The sequence below is a fragment of the Notechis scutatus genome, chromosome Z (assembly GCF_049901735.1).
Source record: "Notechis scutatus isolate UNSWTSFEM ecotype Mainland chromosome Z, rNotScu1.2, whole genome shotgun sequence".
NCBI classification, from domain to species: Eukaryota; Metazoa; Chordata; class Lepidosauria; order Squamata; family Elapidae; genus Notechis; species Notechis scutatus.
In genome coordinates, this window is record NC_142025.1 from 50,626,716 (window position 1) to 50,642,250 (window position 15,535).

The following is a 15,535-nucleotide window of genomic DNA, read 5'->3' on the forward strand; positions in this document are numbered from 1 at the left end:
GCAACTGGTGCCCAAGATGAGCCAGTGCAAATATAGATAAATAGACTGACCAAGAAATCAAGAGATAAAGATACATTGTCTTGCTCTTGTGGCATATGTCCTAGTAGATAAGGATATATACATGTAAACATTTGTTAAAAAGGGACTTCCCAGGAATAGTTTCAGTCTACGGTGGTAAAATAGGAAAGTTGAACATTGCATAACATTTTGATTTTCTGTTTGTGTGTGTATGTGTAAAAAGGTAATGGTAAAAGTTTCCCTGTCCAGTCATGCTCGATTCTAGGAGGCAGTGCTTATCTCCATTTTTAGCTGAGGGAGCCAGCATTGTTCGAAGACATTTCCATGATCATGTAATCAACATAACTATACATCAATGCACACAGAATGCTGTTACTTTCGCACCAAAGTGGTATCTATTTATTTACTTGCATTTGCATGCTTTTGAATTGCTAGGTGAGCAGGAGCTGGATGAAGGAGGTCATGCCATTGTAAAGCACTTGGGTTTCAAACCCAGCTTTCCAGTGTCTTTAACCACTGAGCCACTATTCCCCTGTGTGTGTGTGTATGTGTGTCTGTGTGTGTGTGTGTGTGTGCGTGCATGCACATGTACATACATACACATATCCATGATTGTATATTTTTACTTTCTCTTTTTTGAAGGAATCATTTTTAATTTAGTTTTGTTCCTTTTAGGTAAATATATTATTATTACTGTGGTTACTTAAAACAAACCAAAATGTATTGGTTTACCTTTCTCATACATTTAATCCTGAAAAGTAAAAGGCTTTCAAAGTTATTTTTAGAATATCAGTTACCATGGTAAAAGCAATTTCTCGCACTGTTCTCCTCACTGATTGTTTAGATGGCTAATACTGTATGCTTCAGTAATACATCCCAATTATGCTTTTTAATAACTTTATCTTATTCATTTTATGCTTGGGATTTCTGCTTAGTTAGAAAAACAAAATTTCATTTTGTATTTGCACATCAATATACTGTGTTTTCATCATGTAAACACAGCATTGTAGATTTTTTTAAAAAAAACACCTTGAAATCCTTCTATATACAAACCTAGGGTATTTATTTAAAAGGAAACTTTTGCTAGTGGAACCTACAAAATGACCCCAAATCATTCATAAAGGTACTTAACCCTTGGTATCAGCTAGCCTGCCTGTCAAAACATGTTCCTTTCCTGGTATGATTTTCTGTATATCACTGCTGTTTTGAATGTACTAATGTCCTCTAATTCTGGCAATAGGATATTGAATTAAGCAGCAGTACTTCAAAATATTCTTGCTAGTTTAATACTGTTATTATCTTAACAGATAATATCTGGCCACTGAGTGATAGGATTCAGATGGCTTTGCAGGTAAACTTATACATCTTTTGGGCAATACAATAGTTCTGTCTGCAAACATCTTGCTATTCTTATTTATAGGAGCCAAAGTACAAGCAGTAGGATTCTATAAAATAAATCATACTTTGGCACATTTGACAAGATTTATCCACCCAGTTAGGTACCCTAATAGCATGTAAAATGTAATTGCACACTTAGAGCTACATTAATTCTCAAATTTCTTCTCTTGGTTGAGTATCCTTATGAATGAGCACAAGTATTTTAATATTGTTCAATAGTGTTGGCTTGTTGCCTACAAACCAAGCACAAATACTTAGCTACACAAATTGTTGTGTATTTTGTTTGCATGTTCTATATTACAAATGGGCATATAGTGACTGTTATTATTTAGAGCTACTTTTCCGGAGTTATTTAATTGACTCTAAAGGGTGAGTAAATTTTCAACATTTCTTGAGTTGTATTCGGTCAAGCTGTTCTAAATACAGCCATGTAAAGTTTCATCAACAATTATACGGCCAATTTATTGTTGTACAAAGCAAGAAGTTTCAAGCTTTTCAGGCTGCATAACATGTTTCCTGGAAACCCTGTTCAAGAGACAAAGCCCTAGTGATAGAAAATTGGTTGTTTGGAGTGGGTTTTTTTTCGTTCTTCTTTTCCTCCTCAGTTCTCAAGGGCATTTTGTGGAATAAAGTTTGAAAAAAAACCTGGGCTATTGCATGGAAATAACCATAAGATTTCTGGTAGCATAAAATACGGAAGTGTATGTGTATGTATACAAGAAGTCCTCAATGTACGATCACAGTTGAACTCCAAATTTTTGTTGCTAAGCAGGACATTTGAGTGAATTGCATCCTATTTTATGACCTTTTTTGTCCCAGCTGTTGAATCAATCATACAGTTAAGTAAATCTGGCTTCTTCTATTGATTGTTTGGGAAGGTCACAAATGGTTATAATGGGATCATAAATGTATGCCAGTTGTTGAGTGCCAAAATTGTGATCACATGTCCATAGGAATTGTGCAAAGGTGTGAAAGCTGGCCATAAGTTACTTTCTCAACGCTGTTGTAATTTCAGATGGTCACAAAACAAATGGTTGAAAGACAAGGACTACTTGTACTACATTAGAATACATCAAAGGTGCCTCAGTAAGCCTGTAACGGAGCACGGTTTCTTCTGCATTACCTCCAGGATATGCAAACCTTCACAGGCTTTGTTTATTATTCTTTTTTTTCCTTAAAAAATAGCCAGGATACATTTCTTTTTCCAGATTTTAATCATTAATCAATTTTGATTAAAAATAATAATCTATGTATTTTTAACAAGTTTCAGTTTGTATTTTAATTCTTGTCTCAATATGGAGATGCCAGAGTTCAATATAAGTCTGCAAATGCTGTGTTCAAGTCAGTTACAAGATTCACATTCTTATGATGCTGGCTGTTTGCTTTCTGCATACTTGAGGGAAGAACCTCTACATTTGGCATTTTTTTAATTGCTTTAGTTCTCTGATGGTGATAGAAATTTCAGTTTCTCAAATTCAGAATACATAGAACCTTGTACTTGCTTTGAGTACTTTCAGAATTCTTGGTAGTCTTCTTCTCAGTGTTTCTTATTTATTTATTTTCATTTATTTATTTATTTGTCAAAAGCTTATAATACAACAGAAACAAGAATAAACATAAGTTTAAATACAAGAAATAGGAACTAATAATTGGGGACAATAGGACAGGGATGGTAGGCATGATTGTGTGCTTATGCACGCCCCTTACAGATCTCTTAGGAATGGGGTGAGGTCAATAGAGGTTAGTTTGAGGGTAAAGGAGTGGGGGTTTGAGCAGGTGACAACAGAATCAGGTAGTGAGTTCCAGACATTGACCACTCTGTTGCTTAAATCATACTTCCTGAAATCAAGTTTGGAGTGGTTTACATTTAGTTTATATCTGTTGTGTGTTCTTGTGTTGTTGGTTAAAGCTGAAATATTCATTAACTGGTAAGACGTTGTAACATATGATTTTATGTACTATGCTTAAGTCCATAAGTTCTTGACCTTGGCATCTGTAAAACATGTTGATTCCAACTCCCAGAATTCTGGAAACTTAAGGCCACATGCCTTAAAGTTGCTAAGAAACACTGCTTTATATATTGTAGTTAGAAATACAATTTTATGTCAAGATAAAACCTGTTAAATTTCTAATTTATTTATTAAATTATACTTACATAGAATCAGCTTTGCATCTTATGTATTGTGAGACTGAACTGAGTGCTTGGAACTGCATAAACATGCTAAGAAATGCACTTTTTATTCTTTTTCTCCTCACTTAGAGATTGAAAGAGCTGAAACAAAGGGAATTTGCACGAAACGTGGCTTCAAAATCCTGGAAGGATGAAAAGAAGCAGGAAAAAGCTCTCAAACGACTTCATCAGCTGGCTGAGTTGCGGAAGCAGTCAGAATGGTGCGTCTTTGGAACTAATATTACATTTTAATCTTGTCTCTTTTTTCCCTGATAGTCCCAGGAGAAATATCCATGACTTTACTTCTACTTTATACAACACAGAGAATTTTCTTCATCCTTCATGCCAACATCCTTATTTTATGAACAATAAAATTGGAAGCCCTGCAATAATTCCTTGGCATTTGAATGTTGGACTTTTTACCCTCTTTCTTATCTTTATGAAATTACTTTAATAGTGCTGTGATGAATTTTTCGGAATAAACATTTTCAATGCCATAAATAAAGAAGATGTCTGACTAAATATTCCCTCTCCCACAATAAACTGTTTTGTGCTTAGAAGAGAATATTTGTGGCTCAGAGTTGAACCAAGTTGAGCTTGTGGTTTACTTGCAGATGTTTCATTACCAAACTAGGTAACAACATCAGTTTGGTAATAAAACTTGTGCAAGAAAATTACCAAGCCCAAAGACACTTAAAGATCCCAATGTTTTATTCTTCCTGTCCCTTTTTGCAGCCCCTCCCAATAAAATATTTGATTTCTTTGTTAAAAAAATCTTTCTTGCTTTCTTATATAGGCAAGGATTATCTCCTAAGTGATGATCACATAGCTAATCAGATTTGACTATGTGATGGTCACTGTGACAAGCCCAAGTAGCCCATTGCTTAGGGATGGGTAATAATTTAATTCAATTCCTTTTAATATTTTTTTTAGAAATATCAGATATCTTCCTAAATGGGATAGAATGAAAAAAATCCTAACTATTTCAAATTATGGATAAAATTAATGAATTGATATATTCTTCCAAAGAGGCAGAGGATTTTGACTGTTTTATTCTTGCGTTATCTTGATACTTGTAATATTTGTGATCCTAGATTCACAGTACGAATCTTTACAGTCTAGGAATCTTTAATAGCTACAAGTGGCAAGCGGCAATAACATGGTCCTATCCATGCTGAACACACCTTATTTGAACCATTAATCCTGAGGATTGATGGAATCTTATTTGTTAAGATATTATCAATTTTTACACATTTGTTCAAAGAGACAGAAAGATTTTGAGATTTTAAAAAATTCTGAATATGGAAAAAAATCAAACTGAATCATTCTCACTGAAAATATAGAGGAAGAAAGGAATATGTTGGGCCACCATTTTGTCTTCTTCTTGTTATGCTGTACTCTTTATCATAATACATGACCACAGTATGAGCCATGGTGGCATGGTGGTTGGCATGCAGTATTGCAGGCTAATTCTGCTGACTGCCAGCAGTTTGATTCTCACTGGCTCAAGGTTGACTCAGCCTTCCATCCTTCTGTGGTCAGAAAAATGAAGACCCAGATTGTTGGCTGGCACTATTGCTGCTAGTGCTATTTTCACTGCCTATCAAAGTATCTCAGCTTGGTAAGAAGTACTGGATATACTGTTTCTGCAATGGGACGATAGATTATTTATTTCATTGATTGTCAAAACAATCAATCATATCTCTTAACTGCTTTCCAAAGCTGATGCTTTCCAAATGTCTTTTAGTATAATTGTCAACAGTCACAGCCAATGTATCTGGGATGAGTTCAAGAGGACAGAGTGTGTAGTTTACACATGTGAAGGATACCATATTTGGAAAACATATCTATCTTAATAAACTGTGATTATATTTTCAAGTCATGAAAAATTTAACTGAAGACTGTAAAAGGTCTTCCAAGAAATCATACATGCAAAAAAAAGATTCTACAACAAACCAATGCTGATTGTTAATTTGAACAGAGACATCATATAAAAATCTGATCCAAAATTTCTTCCATATGCAAAATTTCTACAAGTATATAGCCTCTTAGTTCACTAGTATTAGATATGTGGATGAAGCTGTTCATAATACTATAATACAAAGCAAACCTTTGTCAATAAAAGCATTGAGGATAGTAAAGTATGTAAATTTTGGTAGATTTGCACATTTCATTTCTGGCACATCTTTACTAAACTATGCATGCCTGTAGTTCAGCTCATTGGGTTACACATCCTATTTACTACATTAATTCAGGCTTCAGTGATCCTTCACGGCATGCTGTGTTCATTAACTATCTTACATGGAATGAAACCAAGGACATCATGTTTATGTTGATTGTGATCAGTTCAGCATGTTATTATTACATTCTTTCCAATGCCATATTGGGTCCTGATGGTGATGAATTCCATTTCATCATCCTAATTACCCAAGCTAATACTTTCTAACAGGGTATGCTGAAAATTAAATTCATTTTAACTTAAGTTGTTTTCATTATATTATTTATTTCTAGTGTTGCCGGATGCAGACCCATGTTTAAAAGTCCCCAGGTAGTTGTAGAACAACCACAGCAACAAGCACAAGACACTTTTCTCTTAGCCCAAGAAGACAAAGACAAGACTGCAGATGAAGCAAAAAGCTCCACCAGCCACCATTCCGAAAAACTACAGGAACCTTTGCTAAACAAGGATCAATCTTGCATGGAGAGGCACCATTTGCTTAAAAATCATATGTCTCCAGCATTCCCCTGTAGCACAAATGCTTGTAACAGGACAGGGGTGTCCTTTTCCTTCTCTAAAAAAGTCCACTTGAAGCTTGAGTCATCAGCATCTGTCTTCAGTGAGAATGTGGAAGAAGCACATGACAATGTTGGGTCACCAAAGCAAAAAGTGAATCAAGCTGCCGAGAAATGTTACACTTGCACACATATAAGTAGCAAGAGGAAAACCAATGTGCAAAAACGATTAAGCACACTTCAGGGCCAGCAAGACAGCTCTGAATTATACAATCTGGATGGAAAAAATAAACCACATAAAGAAAATAGCCAAAACACCAACAGAGAATCAGTGGAAACTCATCTTCCATTTTATAAGGAGAATCAGCATTCTCTAGATCTGGAATGTGCCAGCTTTCTTGATATAAAATCAAGACAGCTGGTCAAGACTCAGAAATCTGTACAAAGTTTCATCACATCTCAGTGCCAACATACCAATGCTTGTATACAGCAAACAGCTTACAGACACAGTAACATCTTGCTGACAGAATGTGACTCTGAATTCTCAGGTCAACAGTTATCCGAAGGAGGCCATTCATGTGCAATACACTTTAATCCCTGTATGTTCAAATGCTCTTCTGATTCTTCAAAAACTGTGGCTGCAGATAATGAAATATCAAAAAATGATGATTTGGTTCATGAAATTAAGCCTAAAACATTTCCTTTTCTTCACGTACTGAGTAAAGATGGCAGCAAAGCCTTCCATTGGCCCATAGAACTTCTTTTGTTTACAAAAACAGAACCTTCTATTTCTTATGGTTGCAATCCATTATATTTTGACTTTAGACTTCCCTTATCCAATAAAGACAATGGACAGCATGAAGTCAATCCAGACATTTCTAACGAGTATTCAAGAATTATGGATATAGATGAAAATCATGCCTTGGATCTTTCCAAGAAGAAGCAATTGTCCATTAGAAAATATAACTTTTTAAAGCCAAAGAAGAACAGTGCTCTTTATCTCAAAAAGTGTCAGCCAAAATTATATAAAGAGAAAGAAAACAAAATTAATTGTAGTGCTCCAAAGTACATTTCGGATGATTTGAATGAAAATATGCCCAATGTGCCTGTTCACCTTGCTTGTTCACAAAGTCATTGTACAATAGCAACAAGTCACCATACAGAAATGTGTATGAGATCTTTAGCACAACACTTTCATAACTGTGAAACAACAGTACAGGATGAAGTTGGTGAAAATGTTTGCATTTATCCTTTGGCGCCTAGGACAAAAAAGCAAAAATGTGGAAAATGTGATTTAATGTGTTCCCAAGAGCAAACCCATCTGGATTTGGTCACTTGTACAAGTAACATAAATGAAAGTGGAAAAGATATACTTCTTGGTTGTAAGTTAGACTGCCCTGATGAATGCTTGGAAAAGGAAAACAATGAGAATTTTGTCAATGATTTTTGGAAATTCTGCCCTTTGCAAAAACCCTGGTCTGATGGACAGTCTAATTATTCTGACATGTCCATCAATAGTGAGACTAGCGACACAAGTTGCTGCTGTAATCATAGATCAAGCAATCATAGTAGAAGTAATTTGCCTTTCTGTTGCATAAGGAAACAAAAGTCAATTGGAAAACAGAAATGTAAACACCAAAAGCATGACTGCCTTTCCTCTTCTGATGAAGCAGATGTGGACTGCTTTATCCACAAAAAAAGCCAGCGATCTGCAGATTGTATTCAGAGGCATCCAATAAAATGTCAACGATATTTGAGATATGGGCAATTGCTACAAAGAGAAAGAGCAAAGCAAAGTAGAAATAGATATCCTGTCTGCAAATACAGCAGGAGCAGATATACCAACTCCCAAGGTTCTTGCATCCATGATTCAGGAAGCAGTGAAACATCATCAAGTTCCATTCAATCTAGAGGTAGCAATTCAGGATCCTTCATGAAGGAATCAGTGCATATCTGGAACAAATACAAAAAGACTATGAGAAGCAATGAAGAAAAAAAAACCTGCTCTGCCCATTCAGAGAACCAGAATGTGAACTGTGCCTCTAAGTATAAGCATGGAATTTGCTCTGTCAACTGGTTAGAAAAGGAAGCAGCAAGACAGAAGTCACTAACTGCCAAGCTACTTTTACAAAAGGTAAAATCCAAAAGAAACCAGGGACAAATTGGAAGCACTGGCACCTTTTCAAAGGCTTGCAGGATAGATGCCCCCTGTAATGTGCCTGTCACATCTTCCATGGAAAATGAATCAATACTGCCTTCACATGGGAATACACACAGTGCTGAGATGAACTGTGTGTGGAATCATGAAACTGGGGAAGTGGAAAATCACACAAACGAATGTTTGACCCTAGATAATATTATGGGTAACACTAGCTACAGTAATTGCCTGCTCCAAGATTTAATTCAAAGAGGAACCTCCTGCCAAACCCTAAATATGGAAGCAAGCACAACAATAAAAGAGAAGATAGATCTCTTAACTGATGAAACACAACCTCTTTTGCCAAACTGTGATCCAGTGACAGGTGATTTTCCTGGTGCTTTTGTTTCTCATAGATATTCTCTTGCTCCAAATTTTACCAGCACCAAAGAAGAATACAACACAAGGGCGGACTTGCATCAAGCAGAAGAGGAGCTAAACTATTTCCCTGACAATGCTATGCATAAATCCAATGAAACAGAATATGAGACTGATCTTTATAATAAGTGCATCTCCCCTCCTTTATCGCAACATCCTATAATATTTTCCCCTGATGAAATAGATAAATACAGGTTTCTACAGCTTCAGGCCCAGCAGCACATGCAGAAACAACTTGTAGCAAAACATCTCAAGGTTCTGTCTACTACTGAACCAGCCACATTCTCTCCCGCAGTTCAGCCTGTTCCAATCCAGCAGCACACTTCTGTTGCTACCCTCCACCAAACCTTTTTGCAAAGCTTGGCTTTGTCCAATGGGGCTCATCCACTCAGCAGTAATCTAACCCATATACATCCATTCTCACCGACTCATCTTGCACCCATATCAATTTCGCCATTTGCTTCAGCCTTCCTGCCAACTCATACAGCACTATTGTCTGGTCATCCTTTCCATTTGGTATCAGCCACTCCTATTCACCCTGTCACCCAACTGGCAATCCCATCCCTGCCCCCTACTGCCTTTATTCCTACTTGGTTCACTCCACCGCTGAATGCAACTGCATCTTCCATGATGCATTTCGATCCTTTAATTCATCCATTTTTCCAGGGCCAGAAACTTCCACCTTACTCTTGAATGTGGCATGCACATTGGTTCTCTCAACTGAGGGAAAAAAGTAACTTTAAAAATATAGTTAAATAGCAAGGTCACTGTCCTACATTCCAAAAAGCAATTTAGAATGGAAAGTCCCATTTAGAAATGTAATTGTTTTCCGTATGAGAAGTCATGGTTTATGTACTCCAAATATATCAAGAATGCTGAGCAAAATCAAAGTTGGGCTGACACAGCACATAAATTTGATCATTAAACTGTTGAGAAGAGAGTTATTTGTCACAAAGCCATGTCTACTTCTTACTGCAGTCTTTTGCAATTTGGCACAGTCCAGATGTAATTTGACTGCAGCTTCCAAAATTCCCAAACTATTTGGAAGGTGCCTGATTAGGAGGTATTGTCTGACAACTCCTTTTAAGGTTTAACATGGTCATTGCACTATAGTAAGTATTTTCTTTTTTTTTTTTTAATCTATTTTTTTTTTAAAGGATGCATGCAAGAATGGTTAACCTTGAAAAGCTTTTGGAGTGCGTAAACTCTCCATTCTCCCATCATCGTGCAACTGGCAGCAGATAACTGATTTTAAGCAATGCAAATTTTCTTGTTCTTTAAAAATGCAATAAAAATGAAATAAATCCCCAACTCACCCCAGAAATACAGGCTGAAAATGTTTGTCCTCCCACTCCCTCAGGGACAAGATTGCATCCATGCTCTTGCATAATCATTGCTTGGAGAGTCAAATAATAATCATGAGAGGAGGAGGAGGAGGAGGAAGAAGAAGATGTGTGATCCGCAATCTAAAAATGGGGCCTCTTTCTCCACATGCTTGCATTTAAAAATCAATTTAAAAAGAGACCTTCAAAGAAAGCTTCACTGCTAATCATGAAATTGTACACACATCTTAAAGGAGCAGAGCTTTCCTGCTGAACATTTCTGTTTATTTTCTACGGCCGGAAAGATTACTAAGGTATTTCCAGAAATGTTCTATCACTTGTGGCCTTGTATGCTAAAAGTAAAATCTGGTTTTTTTCTTGTCCAGAAAGATTCGTAATCACTGAATCAGATCAGCACCCTGTGATTATAATTATATTACAAATGTACTTAGACAAATGTATGCCCAAATTCTTCAACTAAACTTCACTTTCCAAACTGAGTTGGGCTCATACACATACACACACACACACACACACACACCAATTCTAGTTTCCAGTTCATACTTTAAACAAAGGTTTGTGAGGCTTATATCTATTAAAAATCCACTGAACCATAATATATATATATATATAAAAATCATTACATCTGTTATTTTGGTATGTTTGCATTTCTTTTAAATTAAGGCTATACACATAAATATATATCCTCGAGATTATTAATTTAACTGAATTGATGTTAAAATTATGTGGTTCAGGATGTTGCTAAGGACAGCTATTAGAAATTACCCCAAAAGACTAAAAAGGGAGTATAGAAATATGTCATAGTTTTGTCCAATTAGAAAATATTTTTCAATACTGGTAAGATCCAAAACTAGATAATGCAGATTTTTAAACAAATTTAAGGCCGGTTTATGGCTTTAAAAGACAAAAATTAGTCCTTTATATTTTATAATTTCCTTTACTTAAAATAGCCATTAAAGTTACTATTTGTCCAGCTTATAAATGGGAAATTTAAAACATACAGTGACTGAAATTTAAAACAAATCACCTGTAACTACGTATATATGTCCCTTTTCTTGTCATGATGTAATTTAACAATTAGAAGATTGAATGTACATTCAGCTATTCAAATTGGCTTGTGTTCTGCACATGCTGAAGAATCTGGACCCCAGTACAAAATGCAATTCCATGCTGGTTTCATCATAAGTCAGTAGAAAATAATTGCTTTGTAGTGACATAAAAGTGATTAGATGAAACTAACCAATAAACTAGAATGGTTTTCCTGTTAATTAAAGCATATATATAAAATTCTGAACACAGCTATTTGTTATACAGGTTTGCAAAAAATATAAAAATCATAAATATGCCATTTGATTCATTTTTCATTTGTTTCAAAACTAGTTTTCTGGCTGATATTCTATATAATTATTCTGGTTTTTTATTCTCTGTAAAATGTTTTATATTATACAGTAGCTATGTGACTTGCACTATTGAACATCAGATGCATCTTTTTTTTTAGTTAATTCAAGTTTTCTTGGGAATGTAGTTTTATGCAATAATGTTTTTCAATAAAAGAAACATAATAAAGAGAGTTGGTAATGCATTTTTTAAAATATCGTATGAAACATTGGGGTAAAGATACTTTTATTTTAATTCATAGGACTGAAATGCATTTTATTTACCCAAAATGTAATGTTGGTTATTAATGCTATTTCTTTTTAATGACAAAAACAACAACAATAATATTTGTAGACAACAGAATAGAAAAAAACAAACTGGAGAAAATCATTAAATACAAAGACTGGAAATAGAAATAAAAAGACTGTGGCAAAAGAAATCAAAGGTAGCTCCAATAGTGAAGGAACCTGGAGCATCTAAAGCACCATTTGAACACCATCAACATTAACAAAGTCATCATCAACCATTTGCAAAAGAATAGCTTATATTCTGTGATGATACATAACACTATCAACCAATGACATCTACGTATCCTAGATCCTTGTGGAAAAAATGATAGTTGAATAAAAGTGCCAAATCAATCTAAACATCTATTTGACTGTGCACCCAATCATAACAATAACAATATGCTATTTGGAATGGGCATTATACTCTCAATTGACATTAATAATACAGCCAATAAAATCCAGTTTTAAGATCCAATTATTATAGTATTACCTCCTGCCATATTCTCTTACATAATGATAAGCAGTCTCCAAGAAAAATAATCCCCAGCTTGGTTGCTTCTCAGCTCTGTAGACTTCAATTTCTAGATTTGGAGGGGTGGGAGCAGAGTTCCTTTGAGTAAGGTCTTTTTTATGCCTGGTAACTATCCCGACAGATCCCTGCACTTTTCTTGGAAAGATTTCTGAAATGGTGTGCCATTGCTTCTTTCCTAAATGCGAGAAAAATTACTGATCCAAGTATACCCTGCCAGCTTTGTGCCTATGATGGGACTACAACTCATGATCTCCAAGTTCCTAACCTGATGTTATAACTGCTACACAAAATTGTCTCCATCAACTCCAATAATGTTCAACTACAACATACTGTCGGGCAATTAATGGAGTTGGAGGGCCCATACATGACAATATTGACTCCATGTCAACAAATTATCTCATTCAGCAGTTACATGTACAGTAGATGTTAAACACAAGCAGAAAAAATATAGAACCTTGAGGAACCCCATAAGGAGGGGTCTAAGACCAGATCTCTTTCAATTCAAATACCAACTGAAGTTGGTCCCTGGAACACACTGTCTTTCCTTAATTTCTGAACCAATCAAGAAGGACACTGGAGATATCAAGGAGAGCTAGAACGGATGGACAGTTCGGCAAAAGATAATCTACACATAAATAAATATCTTCTTGATGCTGTACGGCAGTCTAACTTGAAAAAGATCCAGATAATCTGTTTTTTTCAGGCATTTTAAAGCAACCAACTTTTCAACTTCTAAAAAAGAAGGATTGGAAATTCAGTGAAAATTGTATAACGCTAACAGAACCAGAGATGAAATCTTTGAACAAAGGACAAACAACCACCTCTTAATAAGCTGGAGTATCCCATCCTTCTACCCCACAAGGTTGCATTCATTTAACTATGTGAAAGGCCAATCATAAGTGACATTAATATTCAGATACTTGTACTTCCATCGTTGAGGACTCTGCCATTCCCTTGGGACCAACAAACTTAAACTCTTCCCTGTAATTATGCTAAATCATTCTTCAGTCAGCTTCCAAGGACTTGCACAACCAGAGTCCAACTCACAGTGGATCTAAACAACTTTCTCCACCAGATGCCTAAAATTGTATTCACAATGGCATTGCATACACACACACACACACATACACAATTGAATGGAAAAAATATTGCTCTTATGTAAAGCTCTTACCTGTCCTCTATCAGATTCATTTTTCAAGTTCTTCAGGCAAACTCCCGTTATACCTTTTGCCATTTTGTCTTCTGGAATTACTGCAGGCAAGGAAGTTCTCTGTAACTACCTATAAATGTTAATAGTATTTAGTGTCTGTTTAACTAGTACTTGGTCAATTCACACATTCTCAAAACTCTAAGAAATTTGGGAGGTATGTATGACTATTTATCAACTATTTATCTTCAGAGTTCCCTGATAAGCTTCATCTCTAATAAGGAACTTCCTAATCCTATATGATAAGCTTTGATGCTTCATTTTAATTTCTACAATAAAACTGCAAATTCAACTGTACAACTGCAATGGGGAGGCATTAACCTACCAAAATCAAAACTCTACTTTGTGGTTTAGAAAAAAATATTTAGGGTAATTTATTATCACTCTTTGGATTTAACAACAGTCTAACGACCTCATCAGCAAAGATTGGAATTGCTTTTCAAACATTCTATAGCCAAACTAATGATAGCAAAGTGACTTTATGACTTGTATATAAAGTCATCAAAACAGAATAAACATAAAATGTTGGATAGCCCTTCAGTGATGTGACCATGCACACCTAAAATTATATGGCATATGAAAATCAATACTGAATTTTGCTAAACCATTAAGCCTTCAGTTCAGTAACAAAGTGTGACCATGGGTTCTTCGAAAGCTGAGTGTGCATTTAGTGTTGAAGAGAACAATTGCAACACATTGACAGAGACCATGCAAGCTTTTATGGTTCTTTTACTATATACAATGATTTGCAGAGAGTAAGAACTTCTATTTACAAAATGTCACTTTTGCAAATCTCTTTCTCAGTACTATTCACTAATAAGCACCCTTTCTTTTGCTTCCTCCAGTTTTCTCCCTTTTCCTCCTTCTCACTCTGCCTTCCATGTCTCCCTAATAGAAGCAGAATATGTCCATGAATCTTGCCTTCTTGGATCTCATTCGTCAACCTTGTATAGATATTGTGTGATGCGCTGCCCTCTGCCCACCCTTCCAGCCATCTCTCTCCTTTCCCATCTGCCCTCTGTCTTGGGCATTCTTCTATCTGGGATTTCACTTCTTTTATGTCAATGGAAGCCTCCTATTGACTTTCTCATTCTCTTCTCCCTCTCAGGGCCAGGAAATAACAACTGCATGAATAAACTCTCCCACACATTTACTATGAGGTTTCTTTCCAGGCAAAATGTCTACCACAAACTTTTCAACAATTTACAATAATTGCTGAAAGGGGTGATGTATATTTCTCTTTCTTTTCTTTGCAGATCAGACCAACAGCATATTCCTCAACAATAAAAATAGTGGGCTCCCCTCCAGCTCTTTATTCCCCAACACCTATGCTGTATATGGGGCATGACCAAAGGGAATCCTGTTTCCATCTGCCCCATAACAATCCTGGCTAACAATCAGATCAGTTCATAAATCGTTGTGACAGCACAGCTGCACTCAAAGACCATATCTGGGCTTCTCCCCCTTCTCTCTCCTGCTGACTCACGACTGCACCATAGCAGCCAAGCCAGACAATTAGAACAATTACATATTGTATTTCAACTTTATAAATTGTATTTGCTTATTTTTATTTATGAAAAAGTTCCATATAGTTGTATATGTGTGTAAGGTAACCTGAAAGCAAAACTAAATAAAATTTTGTCTTTTGAAAATATTCAGAGAAAGAGAAATAAAAGTAAAAAGAATTCATTGTGTAATTCTGATGTGTATTGCCATTATATTTTGCTTGAAAATAATTTAAACTATATTCATAGCAATGCTTGAAGGAAAAATATGAGTATTAAAACAGTAAAAATAGTAAGCAGCCAAACTTACACTCATAACAGAAAGCAAAGATGAATGAAGGAAGATCTATAGGAAACATTAAAGGAAGCTACTCAGGAAGGAAAATTAGT

General features: G+C 35.5%; 1 protein-coding gene across 1 annotated transcript in view; it reads left to right on the forward strand.

Moving 5' to 3' along the window:
- The window catches only part of ZNF804B (zinc finger protein 804B), a 223,496-nt gene extending 208,473 nt beyond the window's left edge, over positions 1–15,023 (forward strand). Inside the window, exons 3-4 of the mRNA XM_026681381.2 lie at positions 3,677–3,807; positions 6,098–15,023. Coding sequence (XP_026537166.1) covers positions 3,677–3,807; positions 6,098–9,587 — 3,621 coding nt within the window. The 3' untranslated portion in view covers positions 9,588–15,023. The remainder of the gene's footprint in view (positions 1–3,676; positions 3,808–6,097) is intronic.
- Positions 15,024–15,535: the final 512 nt, after the last annotated feature.